At 39.7% G+C, this 20,562-nt stretch overlaps 1 protein-coding gene across 1 annotated transcript; it reads right to left on the bottom strand.

Annotated features, from left to right (window-relative positions):
* Positions 1-7,198: 7,198 nt before the first annotated feature.
* Positions 7,199-14,317, bottom strand: LOC113918595 (cytochrome c oxidase copper chaperone). Its single transcript, XM_027587167.2, has 3 exons — positions 14,084-14,317; positions 12,317-12,405; positions 7,199-7,334 (listed from the first exon to the last, which is right to left on the bottom strand). The coding sequence occupies exons 1-2, from the start codon at positions 14,188-14,190 to the stop codon at positions 12,321-12,323; spliced, it is 192 nt and encodes a 63-aa protein (XP_027442968.1). The 5' UTR covers positions 14,191-14,317; the 3' UTR covers positions 7,199-7,334; positions 12,317-12,320.
* Positions 14,318-20,562: the final 6,245 nt, after the last annotated feature.

The following is a 20,562-nucleotide window of genomic DNA, read 5'->3' as shown; positions in this document are numbered from 1 at the left end:
TTTATGTCACCTGCCTGCCTCCCAACCAACCCACTGACTTGAGCAAGCAGCAGCTGTTCATCCCTCCACCTTAGTCATGCACCCAGAGCTGCCAGAGTGGCTATTCCTGCTAGCTGTGAGCCAGGAAATCAGAAGCAGGAAAGGAGAAGCAACCAAGGCTCTGCCCAAGATAGAATTTCAAAGCAGGTCCTCTTTCTCAACAAGCCTGACGAATGGGCCGGCCCGGACCCGTTAAAGAGACAGGCAGACCCGCTGTTATTCTCAGCCTCCCTTCTTTGTCAATCCACATACGTGCTCATCTGAGGATGCTAGCATTTTTCAAGCAGCTAACTGTTTCCTCATGTCATCCTACGGTACCTTTTTTTCTTTTCAATGGAAGAAACAAACTCAGAAAGGTTAAGGAAGGTCACAGAGCTAGTATGTGAACTAAAGCGTAGGTCATTTAAATTGTATGTTCTCTGTGTTGTCCCACCTTGCTAGGTACCCTCGGGAGTTTATATGTACCCATATACAGGCTCCTTTATTGCTCCAGGGGATTTGACTCTGCTGGTGGGGGTGGGGGGATGGCATCACCAGTGCATAAAACCCCCCAGGCTACCTGCAATGACAATGACATTGATGCCTTAAGGATGGGACCTGTGATGGGAATATAACAATGCCAAGTTGTATCTTGTTTTTAAAACCACATTTGATAGAACAGGAAAAAAAATTGTGTAAAAATGGTATGTTCTTTTTAAAAAATCAATCAATCAATCAACCAATCAATTTTTAAAGTAATCTCTATACCCAACATGACCCTGAAATCAAGAGTTGCATGCTCTACCGACTGAGCCAGCCAGGCGCCCCAGAGGGGTATGTTCTTATAAGGAGATCCACAAACATGCAGGTAGAAGCACAGTAGAAAATACTAGGGGAGAATAAAAGGAAACAAAGAGAAGTCACATCGTCACATCATTTGTTGAGTTGATTCAATTGAATAAGCATTTATTTAGGCAAAGTATGTGCGCCAAGCACAGGGGATATAAAGATGAGCAAGACAATTGTCGCTTTCGGGCGCCTGGGTGGCTCAGTTGGTTGAACGACTGCCTTCGGCTCAGGTCATGATCCTGGAGTCCCGGGATCGAGTCCCGGGATCGAGTCCCACATCGGGCTCCCTGCTCAGCAGGAAGTCTGCTTCTCCCTCTGACCCTCTTCCCTCTCGTGCTTTCTGTCTCTCATTCTCTCTCTCTCAAATAAATAAATAAAATCTTTTAAAAAAAAAGAAGCATTTCACTTTCTTGAAGCTTGTTATTAAAAGAAAATACTTTAAAAAAAAAAAGACAATTGTCGCTTTCAAGGAACTGTTGGTCTAATGAGGGACACTGACCCAGAAATAATTGCAATCCAATAAAATAAATATATTTGGGGGTCAAAGGAGGCACTGATCCAGGAGAAAGAATTCAGAAAAAACATCACAGGGAAGGTGACATTTAAGCTGGCCTAAAAAGATGATGAGGTGTTCCCCAACTAGGAGGAGGGCATTCCAGGAAAGGAGAACAGAATGTGAAGTCAAGCCCAGAAGTAAAACAAAAATACACGACAGAGTATAGCCTGCTGTGGGTGAATGAAAAGGAGCAGTAGGGGGCGCCTGGGTGGCTCAGCCGGTTAAGCGTCTGCCTTCGCTCAGGTTATGATCCCAGGGTCCTGGGATCGAGCCCCACGTTGGGCTCCAGCCCCACGTCGGGCTCCCTCCTCGGCAGGAAGCCTGCTTCTCCCTCTCCCACTCCCCCTGCTTGTGTTCCCTCTCTCGCTGTCTCTCTTTCTGTCAAATAAATAAAAAGAAAGAAAAGAAAAGAAAAGGAGCAGCAGGACTTGAGGCAGGAGAGGCAAGCCAGGCCAGGTTATGAAGTCAGCAGGCTGACCTGGCTCTCGGAATACGGCTGTGAAAGACGACTGTCTGTGAGCTGTTACTGGTCCATGATGAGATCAGGACAGAAACTGAGAGAACTGAGACATTTTTTATAGCAATTTGACAGAGGGAATTCTGGCCTTTTAATGCAATATAAACTTTGGGCTTGTAGAGTATATGTGTTTTTTAAACTGAATTTTTCCCATCTTCCTAGTAGTGGTTGTTAATTGGAAAAAATTAAACCACGTATAGTTTGAAAAGCACTGAGCTTGAAATTAATCCTTTCCTAATATCTATTAAAATAGAACAGAGGCATGATCTAGGCTTTGGACACATACTGCCAAGTTGACCTTAGGCAGACACTACTTGTTTGTCTGTCCTGTAGCCATTCTCCATTTTCCCCTAGTTTACGGAACTGTGATTTTGCTTGGGCAGTATGTTAAGGAAGGTGGGCTTCTCCCTCAGTTGCTAGAGCCTGAAATAAGACTGGTCAAAGCCAGGCGTGATATGCTATTCCCCCTCGATGGCAACTGCCTTACAAGTGGGCATGTGACTAATGGGATATAAGAGGAAGTGTGTGTGGGAGCTTCTGGGAAAAAGACTTCCTGACAGACGGTGAGAAGGCCTGCTACCTTCTATCCTGGCTTGACCAGTGCAGTGCCGTGATGGAATGCTTGGAGCTACCATGAGATATCATATACCTAAGGATGAGAAGGATAAAGAGCTGAAAAATAGAACAAGTCACACTTCTCCCAAGTATTACTGAGCCACAGTCTCAGATCTGGAACTTTCAACCTCCAGACTTCATGACAGGAGGTAAACTACATTTATTGCTTAAGCACTGTAGTTAGGTGGTCCAGTACTTGCCGGTGAATGCTTCCAGATTCAGATCTCCCGTAGGATCTCCAGAAGGACCACTCTTCAGGAAACAGTTCTCTGAACATCTGCTGATTGTTTTCTTCTGTGAAAACTTAACATCAGACAACTTCTTGTGTTCTACTAATACATTTCTCTCAAAAGTTTGAGTAAACTATGAGGGGAAATGCTCCTTTAAACTCAATTTGACCAGGGCGCCTGGGTGGCTAAGATGGTTAAGTGTCTGCCTTCGGCTCAGGTCATGATCCCAGGGTCCTGGGATCGAGTCCCGCATCGGGCTCCCTGCTCCTTAGGAGCCTGCTTCTCCCTCTGCCTCTCTCTCTCTCTTTCATGAATAAATAAATAAAATCTTAAAAAAAATAAACTCAATTTGACCATTCAGGATGACTTGGTTGTTAGTGGACAAGGCAGTTTAGTGGAGAATTGGTTGCCGACTCAAAGTCCATCTACCCCTTCCTCCTTGTTAGGGAATTCCAGTTTTGTGCTGGTAACTATAATTACACATGGATCCAAGGGCGGTGGTGGGGTGGGGGGTGGGGAGTCCTGTTTAAGCCAATCAGCCTAAGGCATTCTGTTTGGCAACTATTATTGGTCCATAAAAATACATATAACCTAATTTGTCTCAATCAGACTTTAAAAAAAGGGATTTCATATTTTGGGAATGGTTTCTTTCTGCTGAACTTGAACAAGAAAGTACATGGTTTCATAGGTTCTGGAAGAAAGAGCTCTGAAATGAAAACAACTTGAGTCTTGAATGGTATCATTGAACCTATGACATCATTGCATCTAGAGTTTGCCCTCTGGATTTCCAGTCATATGAGTTTCCCTTGATGAGGATTTTCTATAACTTGCCTTCAAAATCACCATAATCGACACAGATGAAACCACCAGCTAGCAGTTTTTGATAGCTAAAGAAAGAAACCCTGAGTAGTCACACATGCACTTTTTGGAAAGTATCTTGGAACATTCATCATAGTACTGAGTATTCAGCTTTATATGTTTATAGTTTATATACACGTATCTCCTAGATTATAAGCTCTCTGTGAGGCTTGAGACCGTGTCTTACATCTTTGTTCACTACTTAGCACACAATTAGCATATATTATGTCCCGAGTTAAATGTTGAGTCAAATAGCTTCTCATCTCCTTGAGGGCAAGATGTATGTCTGATTCACACATGAATATTCAACACCTAGTGTAGTTCCTTGCATATAATAGGACTTCACTAAACATGAACTGAATGACTAAATCAATTTAGAACTATGAATATGTGATGTTTATATTAGATACTTGGTACAGGAAAGAACATTGGGCTTGAACTTGACTGACAAGACTCACATCCCAGGTCACCAGCTATTTGACCACAGCAATTTCCTTAAACTGAGTACCTCTCACCTGTAAAATGGGGAGTATGGTTTTTCCAGCAGCCTCACATCAGACTGTACAGACTGAAGTAGGCCTTGCTTAGGGTCATGATCCTATCTTTTTTTTTTTTAAAGATTTATTTATTTATTTGAGAGAGAGCATGAGAGGGGGAGGGTAAGAGGGAGAAGCAGACTCCCCGCCGAGAAGGGAGCCCAACGCGGGACTCGATCCCGGGACTCCAGGGTCATGACCCGAGCCAAAGGCAGTCACCCAACCAACTGAGTCACCCAGGCACCCCTATCTTTTCTTTTTTAAGATTTTATTTATTTATTTGACAGAGAGACACAGAGAGAGAGGGAACACAAGCAGGGGGAGCAGGAGTGGGAGTGGGAGAAGCTGGCTTCCTGCTGAGCAGGGAGCCTGAGGTGGGGCTTGATCCCGGGACCCTGGGATCATGACCTGAGCTAAAGGCAGACGCTTAACGACTGAGCCACCCAGATGATCCTATCTTTTTTTAAAAGATTTTATTTATTTGAGAGAGAGAGGGCACAAGGCGGGGTAGGGGCAGAGAGAGAGAGGGAGGAGACCCCCTGCTGATCAGGGAGCCCAATGTGGGAACTGATCCCAGGACTCTGGGATCATGACCTGGGCCGAAGGCAGACACTTAACCAATGGAGCCACCAGGCACCCTCATGGTCCTTTTCTTATCAACCTTTCAGTCAAATGTTTTAAGGTTAGACAAAAGGAAATGATTAGAAAGAATGGTGTGAATGTGTCTGTATTGAGCTTGGGAATTACTGTGAATAGCAGGAGCTTAGCAAAGATTCTGTCAGAATGTGGTGGTCGCCTACTAGGAGGTGAACTTTTTCATTTTTCAAATTACTGTGGTAACATCTCTTACTATTATTGGTACCAAAATGTTATGCATAGTCTTTGGGAAGGCTTAATTACTAGGGAAGGATGGGCAGAGTGTCTTGTGAGATATATTTTTAACTATGGCAGATGTCAAGAAGGGTGCTTTAGTTCCTTTACCGATCATGTGAGCATATCAAACTGGCAAAGGTTGAAAATTAAAATTAAGCTTGCCAAGAGCTTAAGGAAATAGGCACCTTCAGATACAAAGGTGCAAATGGGTAACCCCCTTCTAGAGATCAATCAGGCAGTACTCACCCAAAGCCTTGAAAACATGCATAGCCTCTGGCCCATCCTTAGCTAAGTAATTAGTAAAGAATCTGTAAAGAATTTCCTATGGAAACTTCCAGTGCAGTGTTACTATGAAGTGGCCAATAAAATAAAATAAAATAAAATAAAATAAAGTATATATATGCAGAAAGAGATGAATGGCAGAGTCACCAAAAAGTAGTCCTACTGTAGACTGGTAGGATTTCAAGTGATTTCTTCCTTATATGTTTCTATAAAACCAACCAACAAAACAACAACAACAATAAAAAAAGCAGAAATAATTTAGGTATCAGGTATATGTCCTGTTCAAGACCAATACTCAATTCCATGAATGGTATCTGGCATAACAGCAAGCATTCTACAAAACATTCTGTTTAATGAATGAATGTACAAATAGGGAATTGGTTAAATTATAGTAAGCTCAGAATGGATTCCTACACAGCCAATACAAATCATATTATGAGGACTATATACACAGCTGGTAAAATATATCAAGGGGAGAAAGTAACATGATTTCATTAAAAATATACAGCATAGAAAAATGACCTTATCTTTTATTTTAAAACATGTATAAATGCATAAGAAAAGTCTGGAACAGCATACAGCAAAAATTAACACTGAGGGTTAAGTTTATAGATTTGTTTTCCCTCCTTTTTGTAGTCCAGGACACATTCAAGCAGAATCTAGATGACCATCTGCCAAGGACTGGTGTTTGGGGGGAAGTTGATTTTTATGTCTTAACGAGTCCAAGATTCTATTCTTCACCTAGAAGAATACTCTGAAAGCTATAAGGTACTTCTTAAACTTTTCTATACAAACAAATATTCAGGTAGAAATAGGAGTATAGAATCAAAGAATTAGAGAATGTTAATTAACATTAAATGCTACTCTGTCAAATGCACAGTATATACACCATTTTAATTAGTATTCACAATCTTGTACATTAAGTATTACTTCTATCCTTGCTTTTTTCTTTCAGAGAAAAACAGACTGAAAGAGGTTGTGACCTGTTGAACCTAAGTCTATCATACTTTAAAGCCACGCTGTGAATCCTAAGGAATAACTTAATTCAGCTCCTTTATTTTATAAAAGGCAATTTTTTCCATCACAGAATGACGTATGGACACTACATATTCTCTTATGTTCATCAGTATCTTTCGTTGTTGAGATTTGAAACTCAGTTTACTTCAGGCAGAATATGACCTTGCTTCGTTAGCCCACAAGCAGCTAACAGGACCATGCGGTTGCTATAGTAAGCAAACCCCATTCTATGTACTACTCCAGGTACCACTAGAGCAGAGCACTCAGCTATTTCATTAGTGACTTATTTGTACTAGTACAGCCTCTGGTCTGGGCCAGCTTCTAATCAATAAGAAACAATTATCTGGCCAGTAGGCATTAAACTAATGATCCTAGTTTATCTTAAAATGTAACTAGACATCTACAGATTAATTATGCCAAACAGTTGAGATCTTCCAAGCCAAGGCACCCGAATGTGGTCCAAAATCTAAGCAAGTAACTTTCCCAAAAGAGAGAACTAGTAAAGAATAACGATAATGATATAAAATATTAAGACTGAAGGCTTGTCCAGTTCTTGCCTTTAAGTAAGTTAAAAATAAAAAACAAAACGTTGACTGAGATGATATGGCTACCAGACTCACTCTGAATTGGTAAGGGGTTATTTCCTTACTTCTTTGCGCTTCATTTTGGAGAGTTCACTGAGTAAGATCAGTATCTGCTTTCTCCTTACAACAAATATTTAGAATTCTCAGAATGACACAACAGAAGAAATTACTATTACAAGATTTTTTTATACTATATCCTTTAAGAAAAACAAATAAATGCCATGTAAGGATGTGAGGAACACAAAAAGAAACACACCTGACGATTTCTGGCCAGAGATATTTTCCTTTCTTTAATAAATTATAAGTACTTTTTCCATTTATCAAAGTTCCTCAAAGAATTCCCAAAACTACTGAATCTTCTTCATTCTTCAGGAATTATTCATTCACAGAGTAAACCACCTACAAAAAAAAATTTTTATTAGAAAATTAGATTTCAAACATCATGCCAGACCTATGCAATTAGGGAATTAAGACCACTAGAAATGAATATTTCACCCAAGTACTATTAACTCTAAACTGTGGTTTAGAATAAAAACCTACAGTTTTAAATTCTAGTTTTGTCTAACTAAAAAACATCACTGAAACTGTTCAATCCAGTACACTTTTTAATCTTTAGAAGTCTTTGTTAAAAACTATATATGTTTATTTACTAAAAAATATCTTCCCAAAAAGGCTAGGGCAGTTTATTTTTATAGATACTCAAAAGAAGAGACTTGCAAACCCCTTCTTGTTGATTCAAGTATGCTTGGCAAAGATCCACAAAGTGGAAGGCAGAAGGTCAGCTCTGTATACAAGGGACTTCCTGTGGAAAGTTACTCACTTCATCACCAGGGCAAAAAATGGCAAAAAAGGAGAGTAGTAGAGGATAGGGTTGCTGGTCTAAGTCAATCAGTACCAGGCTTCTCCCCAGACTGTTCTCACCCACTCCGACCCCCAGTCCCTCACCCAGAAGACAGAGAGCAATGCTTAAAAAGGTAAGTAATTTGGGCTAGCCAACTCTTCAAGCCCAATGCAAGTGCTTCTTCTTTCATCTAGCTATTATTCCCTGTAGGTGGTTTAGAAAAGATAAGCCTCATCAACAATACAAACATCTAAACTCTCTCTTCTAAAAGGCTCAAAGGAAGAATACACTTAAGCAAAGGATTGAGCAAGAGAGATAAGCAGAAATGAAGCCACCCGCTATTGTAAGAGCAATCTAGAGCTCTGTTACTTCTTCAGCCACTAACTATGTATCAGGAGGGGCTACTCCTGAAAGCCTCTGGGTGTAAACCTCTTGGTTACTTGTCTGGATGTAAAGTCCTTGACAGAAGAGACCCTGTCTTTCTCATGTTAGCATTTTCTAGGGTATTAAACAATAAATATATATTCAATGAATAAATGTTTGAATAGCAAGAAATGACACTTTTCCTGGATTTTCTTGGGATTATATTTTCATAATCAGGTGGGTGTGGGTGAGCAATCGGCATATTTTAACCAACTGTTAAGTTCTGTTGAACAGTAAATACTGAGTATCCCCACTGCTCAGTCCTAGTCTTTTCATTTTCTTTCAATGATTTTAGCCCCCAGGCGGAGTTCTCAAGGTTCCTTTTTGACTCCTCAAGTCAGAAAGATACTAGCTACCATTTCCTCTTTACATTTTCAAGCACGTTCAGTTCCTCTAGTTTCTCTTTCAGTAAAAAAAAAAAAAAAAAAAAAAAAAGGTCATACGATAGAAGAGAGTGTCTAGCATCACCACCATCACACACCTACTTTTCCTTAGGAGTTTTCAAGTCTCTGCCTTTGCTACTATTAAATCTTTAGGTAGTTTATATTTAGCAATATCCCTGCTACTTCTTCAGCTTAACCCAATGGTTCTTAAAGGGTGCACAGGAAAATTATCTAGGAGTTTCTGAGTCAACAGGAACAGATCAAGGCCTAGGGCATGTGAAGTTTGGAAAACAGTCCTCAGATGATGACAAGGAACACCTTTGGCTGAATGTAGCCTACTTTTATATTAAGTCCCGATGTACTAAATTCAAAGTACAATAAGACCTATCTTATTTAGGATATAACATTAAAATCTACAAAGGTTTTTGAATTAAGTAACTTTTGTGATCATTACTGGGAAGATATAGGTTTGCAAAAGTATTTTTCCTTTACAGCTATCCTCAGAAAAATGTGATCTAATAGTCTAAGGGATATCAATTTAATTACGTTTATCTTATAACAACGTAGACACTAGTACTGGATTTTACAGCCAATGACCTAGTTACTGAGATATATATACCTACACATTTCAACAATAGGTCTTTCTAATTTGCATTCATAATAAAGTTTTAGGATTGAAGAGCAAGTCTGTGCGCAGTTCTAAAAATGAGTATGTTGGCAATAAGATCTCATTAAGTGCAAGAAATGAAGTGTAAAGCATCTGTGTTTTGGAGAATATAAAAGACCTAGACTCTAGTTTTAATTCCACCAGCCATCCATTCTCAACTTTGAACACGTCCTTTTTTTACTTCGCTGTTTGTCCACTTCCCAATGGGGGTTGGGGAAACAGGACACCTCGGACCAAAGGAGATCCAAACACCTGTTCCTTTTCCAAAAGTACTATCATGCTGACAATGAAAACATGACATCTGAATTCTAAAAAAGGCCCTATGTGGATTCAGATTGTTCTTCTCATAATCAGGATTCAAAAATATGTAATCAGGTCATATATTCAACAGACCTCAACTGAATGTCTGCCACCCCCAATTCCGAAGACACAGGCTATTCTGTTCTGGTTTCTCTTTGATAGTTTACAAATCCTATTCATACACCTGTCATTTAATCATCACAATGACTCTATGAAGTAAACTAAGGTTCAGAAGTTAATGACTTGCCCAAGACCACACAATCAGTTAAACATCAAGTCTTGTACGTCCAAAGCTCTTGCATTTCCTTCTACACACAAATGAAGTACATAGGAATCACTCTCACTCTCTGTCCCAATGATATAAAGAAAACTAGGATATCTTCGAGTCCTTGTGAATTTATGCTAATTATGACAACAGTTGTAGCGCCTTTGTAGTCCATGTGAAGTCCAAGAGAAGCTTCTGCTGCTCCTAAAATTAGCATTTTTAAAAATCATCTTTTTTACCAAGACAGGCTTGGCACTAACCAACAGTTTACACAACACCCTAAGGAAGAGAGTTAGATTATGAAAAAGGAAACCGTGTACAAATGTCAAGATTCCAGATCTTCAGAAATAATCAATAGGTATACTTCCACTTTTAAAGAACACCCCCCCAAACATACACCCAAACTTACTTATTTTACAAAATGATTCACCATGGGATTTAAAGAAATTTAAAAGCCATTTAAGTATGTCATGTACACACAGAGTAGACACACCATACCATATATAAAATCACAAAATGTATTATGGTTCTCTTTTTATAAATTAAAAAAATGAAACCCAGAGAGGATTAGTGTCTTGATGAATGTTAAATGCAGCTGAAGTAAAATACATCCTAAGTTTGCTAGACATCAGGAGAACCAAAATTAACCCTCAGGACTTTCAGCCTGGACTGTTGTCCACTACGTAGTGATACTTCTTATCAGCTTGGAACAGGGTCCTTATCCGTCCTTTTTTATAGCTCAGTAAGGAAGACTAGCCATATGTGAAATTCTAAAGAGGCAGGAGAGAGAGGTGAAAGGGAAAGAAACCAGGCTTTCTATTTACTGTTATACTGGAATGTGACTTTGGCATTCTCTCTCAGCTATCATTAAGTTAAAAGTGGCCACGTGGTGTGGATGTTGGGGGTTGGGGGTGGGGGCAAAAAGCAAAGGAAGTCTGCCTGGAGACAGAGGTTCCAGTCCTGATTCTGCTAACTCACCTTGGGAGCCATTCCATACCTATAGGCCTTAGTTCCTCATTTATTTATTTATTTAATTAACAACCCTCTATTGAGCACCTACTATGTGCCAGGCATAGGTCCTGGGTATATGACAGTTGAGTAAAGCAAAAAATTCTTATTTTCTCAGGGCTTACATTCTACTTGGAGTAAAGCAATGCAGACAATAAATAAGTATCTAATATGCAAGCAGTGATGTTAAGAATAGGGTAGCCACTAGCTCAATGTGGCTATTCACATTAAAATTAAACTAAAAATTCAGTTCTTTCTTCAGTTTTACTAGCCACATTTCAAGGGCTCAATAGCCACACAGGGCTCCACCTATGGCATAGTGGAGAGTGAAGGTATAGAACATTTTCAGTATCACAGCAAGTTCCATTGGACAGTGCTGGAATAGAGTGATGGGGAAGGGATGCTATTTCAGATGGAGTGTTGAGGCAAAGCTTCTCTAATATGGAGACTTTTTTTTTTTTTAAAGATTTTATTGATTTATTTGAGAGAGAGAGAGAGAGAGAAAGCACAAGGTGGGGGGGAGAGGCAGATGGAGAAGGAGAAGCAGACTCCCCACTGAGCAGGGAGCCTGACTCAGGGCTCAATCCTAGGACCCCAGGATCATGACCTGAGCCGAAGGCAGACACTTAACCAGGCGCCTCATAATGAGACTTTTGAACAGAGACCTGAATGAAGAGAGGGAGGGAGATAAGGTGCTATCTGAATAAAGAGCTTCCAAACAAAAGATCATTTATTTATGGTATTGTTGTATAATTTAAGATCCCTTCAGCATTAAAATTTGGATTCAAAGTTCTTTTAAAAAAAATCGTCTGGGGCACCTGGGTGGCTCAGTCTGTTAAGCGTCTGCCTTCGGCTCAGGTCATGATCGCGGGGTCCTGGGTTCGGGCCCCACATTGGGCTCTCTGCTCTGCAGGGAGCCTGCTTCTCTCTCTCTCCCTCTGCCTGCCGCTCTGCCTACCTGTGTGCTCTCTGTGTCAAATAAATAAATAAAAATCTTAAAAAAAAATGGTCTGAGGTTATAGTATTATTAGAAGCTTGGTACAAAAGAAATAGCGATAATTCCTTTTTCTTTTGCAGAAAGCAATGCTTCCATGTACTGCTTACTCCCTATTTAAAAGCCCCTAAAGACCCACAATATCAGGAATAAGAAATAAAGAGTACTTTCCTTTTAGTTCCTTTAAGTCAGACAACTGAATATTTTGAACTTCCTAAACCATTATTCCTTCTGACTCTAAAGGCTTTTATCAAACCCTTTTTTGAAAGACAAATTCTCCCTCCCCAAATCCACTGAATGCCTCTCAATTTATTAGCATCATTTACTCCCTACATTAGAAACTGAAAATTATTTTTTAGGTGATACTTCAGCATCTTAGATTAACCAGGTGATCTATCTTTTGAATTGAATGTTGCCTAATGACTGCTAAATCTATAAAGCACAAATCTGAAGCATTAAGTCTATGTATTATCTTCCCAGTCAGAAAGTACCCTGCTCACCGTTTCATATCTTAAATCCCAGGGCTCTCATGCACTCCTTGTGGGCCTCGATTAGGTGTCCACAGTGCTCTTCTCCTTTCTCAATGATGCTATAAAACATAATGTACTTGTTATCTAACAAAGTAAACATTAAACACATTAGTAGTAAATAAGCACGCATGATAGTGATGGGGAGTGAGGTAGAACATGGGTCTGATGGAAGATAGCTGGGGTTAAAAAAAAATGCTATTACACCAAATGGCTTTGTTTTTCTTGGCTCTTGTGATATTTCCATGCCCATGAAGATGTTCCACAGATAACTAGTTTTTAGGGAGAATCTAATTAGAAGAAATAATTATGTATAATATTGCTTCTAGTTCATATCCAAGGAACAATACAGTTCTCTAATGAAACAAACCATCTGAATACAATATTTATCTTAAATGAAGGACAGAGGGAACTTAATTTTTTTGCCTATTACAGAGGAATTAAATTTTTTATTCTGCCCTACATTCAAATAGACCTAAATAAATCTCCTTCTAATCATAACACACCCAACAACATAAACAGCAAGATCTGGCAGCCAACAGCAGCCTGATGAGCCTCCCTTGTGATGATCAAAGAACTTTTTATTTGTAAAATTCACAAAGTAAAACCTAGGACCACACAGCTTTATTTCTAGGGCCTGAAAATGTAATTTTAGCAAAGATCAAGTTAAGCCAAATTCAATTATAAGAAAAAACTCACTACTGACTATAGGTAATAGTAATCCTAGAGGCGGATACTTTTATTAGGCCCATTTTACAGACATGGGAGGAGGTACCTTAAATAATTTGCTCTAGGTCACAGAGCTGGTGGACCAGGATTCAAAGCTTAACTCTGGATCCCAGGCTCTTAATCATGACACACCATACTATTTTCAGATTCAATAAGCACTTACTGTTAGTTAACTAGGAAAGCTATTTTCAGTATCAGATTGTAGTCTTTCAATTCTCCTTTCACAGTATTATTTGCAAAGTACTCAGTATTAATAAAAAGCACTAAGCTCCTACAATTCTTAGTAACCCCACCATGCCACCTTTGATCTTTTATAGGAGGACAAAAGGGGCTGGAGGGAGAGGTGTACATTCACATTTTCTGAGCAACCCCCCTGAGATTTGTTCCACAACACAGGCTGTATGAGAGCAAACAATACCTTTTGTGCGTTGATAGTAATTTAGATGTACTATTCTGAACACTGTGTCACCAACGTCATAGGCTGATTTTTAATTCATCTACCCAAAGAGGGGGGAGAGGTAAGGGGAACTCTTCAGTACTTTAAGAAATGTGCCGTGTCCTACTATGCCAACATTTTACCAGAAAACTTTTACTCTTTGATCTTGCCAAATCCTCTGTCATAGCCCATAACACGTGGTAACAGCAATCTTGGCATATGTCTCCATTAATTTTAAGCTCCTTTAAATCAAGTAGCACCTTTATCTACTTCTATGTCTTTGGTAGACGTTAAGTGTCTCGACACATAACAGATGCTCAAAAGCCCTTTGCAGTAAAGGATGAGTGGGAGAAGCGAGCCGGGTTCAATCTGACCTCTCTCCTAACCCTTCATCCATGTCTCCGGGCTGGGCTATGGGTTCAGTCAAGAGACAGCAGCCCCAAAGCCTACAGGGACCTATAACTCTCAAGAACTCAGCACAACAAAACTCGGAGCCCAAGACCAGGCAGGGCACGAAGGCACCGGAAGGCGGCGCTCGGGGCTAGCCCGCTGACCCTCCCCGCTTGCGCACTGACCAAGCATCGCGCGCCTTCTTGGTCTCCGGGCAGGCGCAGCAGGGCTTCAGCGGCTTCTTCTCCTGTGAGTCAGACGGGGCAGGGCTTGTGGCCGCCAGACCTGGCATCTTTGAAGCCTAAAGCAGCAACTAGCACCGCCACCCTACACTCTCCCAGGCTTGGCGAAGGCCGATTTGCCCGCAGTCGCTTCCGGCAGTGGCTCTACAAGGGACAGGAAGTCCTGCCTCTCTCAGACCCGGAGGGAATCAGGAGGGCGAGAAAAGGTGAAAAGTAGCGCCTGCGCAGGAGAGGCTAAATGAGGGTATTATTAAAGCGAGGGCGCCTCTTCCGCGCAGGCGCAGAGAGGCGGGATGAAAGGGCAAAGTTTGTCAATCAACTGGGGGACGACTCGAAAAGGAAGAGAGAAGTTAGGTCATACTTTTTAACCTTTCCGCCTAGCAGTGGAAAACCGAAGCCGAAGAAGGTGAAATGACGTGTCCACGCTAAGCAAGAGAAACCACTAATGAGAGCCAGCTCCCCGCAATAACGGATTAGTTCCGCATGTTTCCTGCTGTTGTATTATCTGCCCTCCCCTCCCACCGCATCCCCACCTCCACCTCGGTCTTTTTCTGATTTAGTTAAAAATGACCAGCAAAGACATTTGAACAATGCAATCCACAAGTGTGGGGGAAAAAAATTCTCCTAATACTCATACCGTATCCCATACACCTCAAATTCTTAACGAGTTGGTGTTTATAGCTCCCTTTCTAACTTACTTGATTTCAGTATGAATTGTTCAGTCATAGGGCAAATATACCAGGTAATAAAATTGAAAAATGACTTTTCCTTGGCATTTCTCGAAATCGATTAGGTATATAAGTAAACTGGCACCTACTATTTGCAATTGTGGTTTTTTTTGTTTGTTTTTTCCTGCAGAGAATTGTTGGAGAAAGGGAATGAACTTACTTTTTAAAGCAGGACTTCAAGGCATTGTTCAAATAGCTGCCTAGTGATTGATATTTTGGGTAATCAGACTTGCAGTATCACCTAACAAAGGTTTGTTTCTGTATTTCAGAGATTTAGCTCGGAATTCATTGGTATGTCTGTGAATTGGTGCTATATGGAAGTAATTTCTCTCTTTTTTTAAAGATTTTATTTATTTAAGAGAGAGAGAAAGCATGAGAAGGAGGAGGATCAGAGGGAGAAGCAGACTCCCTGCTGAGCAGGGAACCTATGCAGGACTCGATTCTGGGACTCCAGGATCATTACCTGAGCCGAAGGCAGACGCTTAACCAACTGAGCCACCAAGGTGCCCTAGAAGTAATTTCTCTAGGTATATTTTCCAAATTATTAAAACCATCCCTATTTTGTCATCTAAAAACTTTTAATGAGCATGATTTTTACCTCATTATGGATTGTTATGTTTAAAAATACAACATATTGTCCTTATGTTCTCCTAAAAGAACCCTTATCTACCATTATTAGTTCTTTCAACTAGGTGTTCACTACTCTTGTTTAATATCTTGCTATTTAAACACTGTTTCTTGGACTACCAACCTCAACATCAGTTGGAAAGGTAATGTACAATAAACATGGCTGCACAAATTAATGGGAAAAAGAAACAAATGGAAGAAAATTAAACACCACATCAAAAGGTGGGGCTCTGGATGCATTAAAGGTGTACATGTGAAAGGTCAAACTAAGAAATTAATAGAAGGTAGTGATAATAGAGGAGCATATCTTTTTTTTTTTTATCATCCCAACTTTAGGGTGCCTGACTGGCTCAGTAAGTGGAGCGTTTGACTCTTGACCTCGGGGTCATGAGTTCGAGCCCCACGCTGGGTTTAGAGATTACTTAAAAATAAAATCTTTAAAAAAAAACCATCCCAACTTTAATAGCATGCCTCTGTTACTTAGGACCCCAAAATACATTAATGTAAAGTTGGTGGAGGTTATCTTTATACTGAGGAGTGGGGCACAACCTATTTGACAACATTTCATTGTGTCAACACAAATTGAACAAACCATTTAGAATCTCTAAAAGTAAAGAGAGTTTTATTGGAGCCCAAGTTAAAACAGCTGCCCAGGAAACACACTCTTCACAGGGAAGAAAGTACTGTGGAGAATGAACAGTTTTTACAGAGTTATATACTTCTTTACATCTTGTAAAAGCTCAAAAGATTACAGGTTAGCACATAGGCAAGAATTACAAGTTTTATTGTAAAGGAATGCAGGGAACAGGAGTGTTGATTGATATCTCAAGGACAAGAGGGTTTTGCCTTTAGGCTACCTTTCCTTAGGCTACACAAGCACATGTACAATGCATGCATGGCAGGCCATAAGTCAGCCCTTTGTTTTGAACTAAGTTTATGTACAGTCATGCTAATTTAGGAAGAAATCGAAAATGGTTTCCCTTATATATCAGGCCTTTAGAGAGTTTTTCTCTCATAAGTAAAAAAAAAAGATAATTACATCAAAACAAAGGCTTGATGTTTTCCATAGGACATGTTAAATTAATTAAAGAAGCCATTAGACTGATGTGTCACTAACGCTGCATGGCCTACATTAAGCAAACCAAAAATTAAGCCTATAAATACCTCAAGGTTACAAAATCAAAATGCTAAGGACAACCATTCACAAACAGCCAACTAAAGTTTAAGCTGTAGCCAGTCAATAATTTGTTCACTTTTCTTCTGCCTTTTCTCTGTAGAAGCCTCTCCCTGAGCTCCTATCAGTGGAGTGAGTGTTCCTAACCATTTCTGCTGCCCAATTGGTACCAATTTTTGTTCAAACTCTTAAATTTTTATTATGCCTCAGTTTATCTTTTAATAGAAACTATAGACAAAGTTAACACATAGATGATGAATTGGTCAACGGTACTTGAAATATCTAAATCCAACAAGGGATTGATGTCTAGAATATTTAAGGAACATATAGAAAGTAACAATAAGAGAATAGCAACCTCAAAAGAGAAATGGAAAAGGGTTATGAACAGACAGTATATAGAAGCACAAATGTTCAAGCAACTTTTTTGTTTGCCTGCTTACTGCAAGAGGATATGTAGAATATATAGAAGAAAAACTGAGGCCAGCACTTATAAAAAGAGCTATTCCAAACAAGTATGAATCATAGATATGGAGAATAAAACAACAGTGAAGTATCACTTTAGACTCATTAGACTGACAAAAATTAGAAAGCTGAATAATGCCAAGTACCTGTAAGGATGTAGGAATCCTTCCAGGTTACTGTTGGGAATGTGGAATGGTCCTGCCATTTTGGAGGGAAGTTAGGCAGTATCCAGTTAATTTAAGAGTAGATGCATATTCTGTGACTCAGCAATTCTGTTTCTGGATCTGTATTCCAAAGACTTTCTCAGCAAGTCCATAAGGGAACATATATGGGGATAATTGTCACAGCATGTTTATGGGGCAGAGAATTGGAGGCAATGTGGGCATTCATCACTGCAGGGGTGGATAGGGAAATGTAGTGTACTAGGCACATACTAGAAGACATTGACAGCATACACAAAGTAACATGGACACATTTCTAAAAGAGTGTGGGTAGTGAAAAAGAAAGAGAATAGATACATATCCCAATACCATTTACATAAATTTAAAGAAGGAGTACACAACCCAAACATACACATAAGAAGGCATATATGTAAAAAGACTTGCTTTAAACAGAATGGGTGTTAATGAAGGAAGGTAAGTGGGGGAAAAGAATGGAAATAAATGCAAATAAAGTGATCCTTTAGGGACTAATGATGACAATGTGTCATGCACAGAGCAGGATAAAGAAGTCAGTTATCCACACGTGAAAAACAAGGAAAACTATGCTGGTAGCATCCCACTAAATGCAATTTGGAAAACACTGCTTCGTGGGGTAATAATTGAATTTAATTATTTTGATGTCCTCTTTCCTTACCCTTGTAGGTGGTGGTAAACAAGGTAAGTTTTATTCTAAGAGCTTTAGCCATGTCCTTGCTTTTAAGTAAAAATAATCATTTTGTTATAAAGACATATTGTGAATTTGTAGATGATGTGCTGTGATCTTGTCATACTCATTTTGGTGCCCCAACAGTAGTTAGCAGATGGTAGACACAGCATAAAGTTTTATTCAAATTATTCCCAAGAAAGCTTTATTTTGCCCTGTTGCTACAAAGAATCTTCAAGTATTTTTTCCCATAGATCTATCTTAAATAAGGAGAGAGACAAAAAGAAAATGTTGTTTGAACTGATTTTTCCCTCTAGTATTGTCCAATAACTCTCCTATTGGCACTGATAATTCTTAATAGAGAAGCCAGATTTGTAAGATGGGCTCACTTAGAATGTATAAGCAGTTGAAATGTCAGCTTAATCTTCAGCTGTAATGTCTTCCATACACGATGAGTTTGTCAACCATCATTTGATCTTCACAGCAGTTGAGCTTATTATTTACATTATAGATGAGAACATTGAGAGATGGACATGATTTGTTTGTTCAAGGTCACATAACTCGTAAGTGGTAGGCCTGAGACTCAACATCATCTCCTTCTAAGGTCTGTGCTCAGTCTACTATCCCACTTAATTTGTCTAAATGTAAGGTGAATATTTCTTATTTTTAAATTAATCATTGATCTCTAATGTGCTACTGAACTTTTGTGTCTAGGAAATCAACAAGGAAGAAAAGAGAAAGAAATATCTGGGAGAATTTAGGGAGTTAAGAGAACCGTGTAGTTGTAGATTATAGACCAAAATACTGTAACAGTTTCAGCAATTGAGAAAAGATTTTTCTTGCCCACTCTCCTTCCTTGCTTCAGTGAAGAAAGTGTACTGCAGTGACAACACTCTGTGATTTCCTCAGGGTAAGCTAGTATTGGCAGGCCTCGGGCAAAGAAGTTGGGTAGCAGCCCCTTCTTGCCCTGTCCCCACTTCCTTTAACAAGCTGTGTTCCACATATTAGCAAGCTCTTAGTTTCCTCCCTGAGCACTGTGACTCTTTTTTTAAATTTAATTTAATTTTATTTAAATTCAATTAATTAACATATAGTATATTATTAGTTTCAGAGGTAGAGTTCAGTGATTTATCAGTTGAGCTACTGTGATGCTTTAAACCCTTCCAACAACTGCTTCTTCGGGATGGAATATTCTCCTGCCCTTGAAAAAAAGACCAAGAGATAATCCTTTCCAAAGTGAAATATTTAGTTATTCATATCCAGCTACTTACCTATCCTCTTGTTTCAGAATGGTACAGTTAGGGGTGCCTGGGTGGCTCAGATGGTTAAGCATCTGCCTTTGGCTCAGGTCGTGATCCCAGGGTCCTGGGATCAAGCCCCACATCAGGCTCCTGGCTTGATGGGGAGCCTGCTTCTCCCTCTCCCCCTGCTCATGCTCTCTCTCCCTGTATCTCTGTGTCTCAAATGAATAAGTAAAATCTTTAAAAAAAAAAAAGAATGGTACAGTTACCCTACACATGTAGGTTGCTTTTTCTTCTGCCTTTTAAATTATGAAGAGGTAAGCTTTAAGGTTAATGATTGGTTTTAACATAAACACCATTCTTTACTTTTCTTACTCAGTCTAAATGTTGTTAGACTTGTGGGGTTGTTAGAGTAGCAGTTAGTTAGGTTCTAACAGGATACCTGGAGGCCAGGACTGAGGAAGTCATGGCCAGCTATTGGGAAAGTCAGAGGCCTGTCCTGGCAGCACTCCACAAGAAGCCAGATCTAACCAGACAGGCCCGAGATGGTGATGCCATGACAGGAAACCCCTGACCAAATTAGGAAGAAAAAGTGTAAAACACTGCTTCCCACCCCAAGTAATAAATATTTTGCCTCTTAGTAACGGTCAATAAAAGCTAGAAACCGAAACCCCCACGGCACACATTGTTCTTGCTATCATTCTTGCTCTCACATCTCCACAGGGTACTTTTTACTTTAATAAACGTCCCGCTTCTGTTACTCATCCACTGTGCTGCATGTCTGTCCTTGAATTCCTCCTCGTGACAAGACCAAGAACCTTCGGCAACTCCTTCAGGTCTGGCTGGGTCGATGGCTCAGGAACCAGGGTCTCCCCAGTTCACCCAGCAATAGGATGGCCTTAGTCTTAAAGGAAAAGTAGGAGTATAAAACAATGACATTTAGTGTTTCCCATTCTCCCCCAAGAAAAATCTCAAAAACCCACTTCCCCCAAGAAAAACATAACAATTTTAGAGCTGTAACTGAAGATTAAATTGAGAGTAGGTGGTGTGTGGAGACTAAATAATAAAGGATTAGATTCAACCATCTGTTTTACAGAGGCAACTCTGAGGTTGGTTTGATTAGTACCTTTCATATCAAGTTCTTGCTTCCCAATTCTGATTCTAAGCAGCAATATTTTACTATTTTAAGCCTATGGGGCTCTTCACTGTTGCTACTGTAATTGCTATATTAATAGGCAGCAAGAGTTGAAATGGTGAGTCTAATGGACTTTTTTATAGTAAAGTGAATATGTTATTGTGTGGTACTGAATGGAAGCATTACCTATG

The sequence above is a fragment of the Zalophus californianus genome, chromosome 1 (genome assembly GCF_009762305.2).
Source record: "Zalophus californianus isolate mZalCal1 chromosome 1, mZalCal1.pri.v2, whole genome shotgun sequence".
NCBI lineage: Eukaryota > Metazoa > Chordata > Mammalia > Carnivora > Otariidae > Zalophus > Zalophus californianus.
This window is presented reverse-complemented; position numbering and strand designations above follow the sequence as displayed.

What these genes read in the sequence shown, in the direction of transcription:
- LOC113918595 (XM_027587167.2), bottom strand. Translation starts at nt 14,190, where the DNA reads ATGCCAGGTCTGGCGGCCACAAGCCCTGCCCCGTCTGACTCACAGGAG. An exon ending in AAGAAGGCGCGCGATGCTTG is followed by an intron (nt 12,406 to 14,083) that starts GTCAGTGCGCAA and finishes TATGTTTTATAG; the next exon opens with CATCATTGAGAAAGGAGAAG.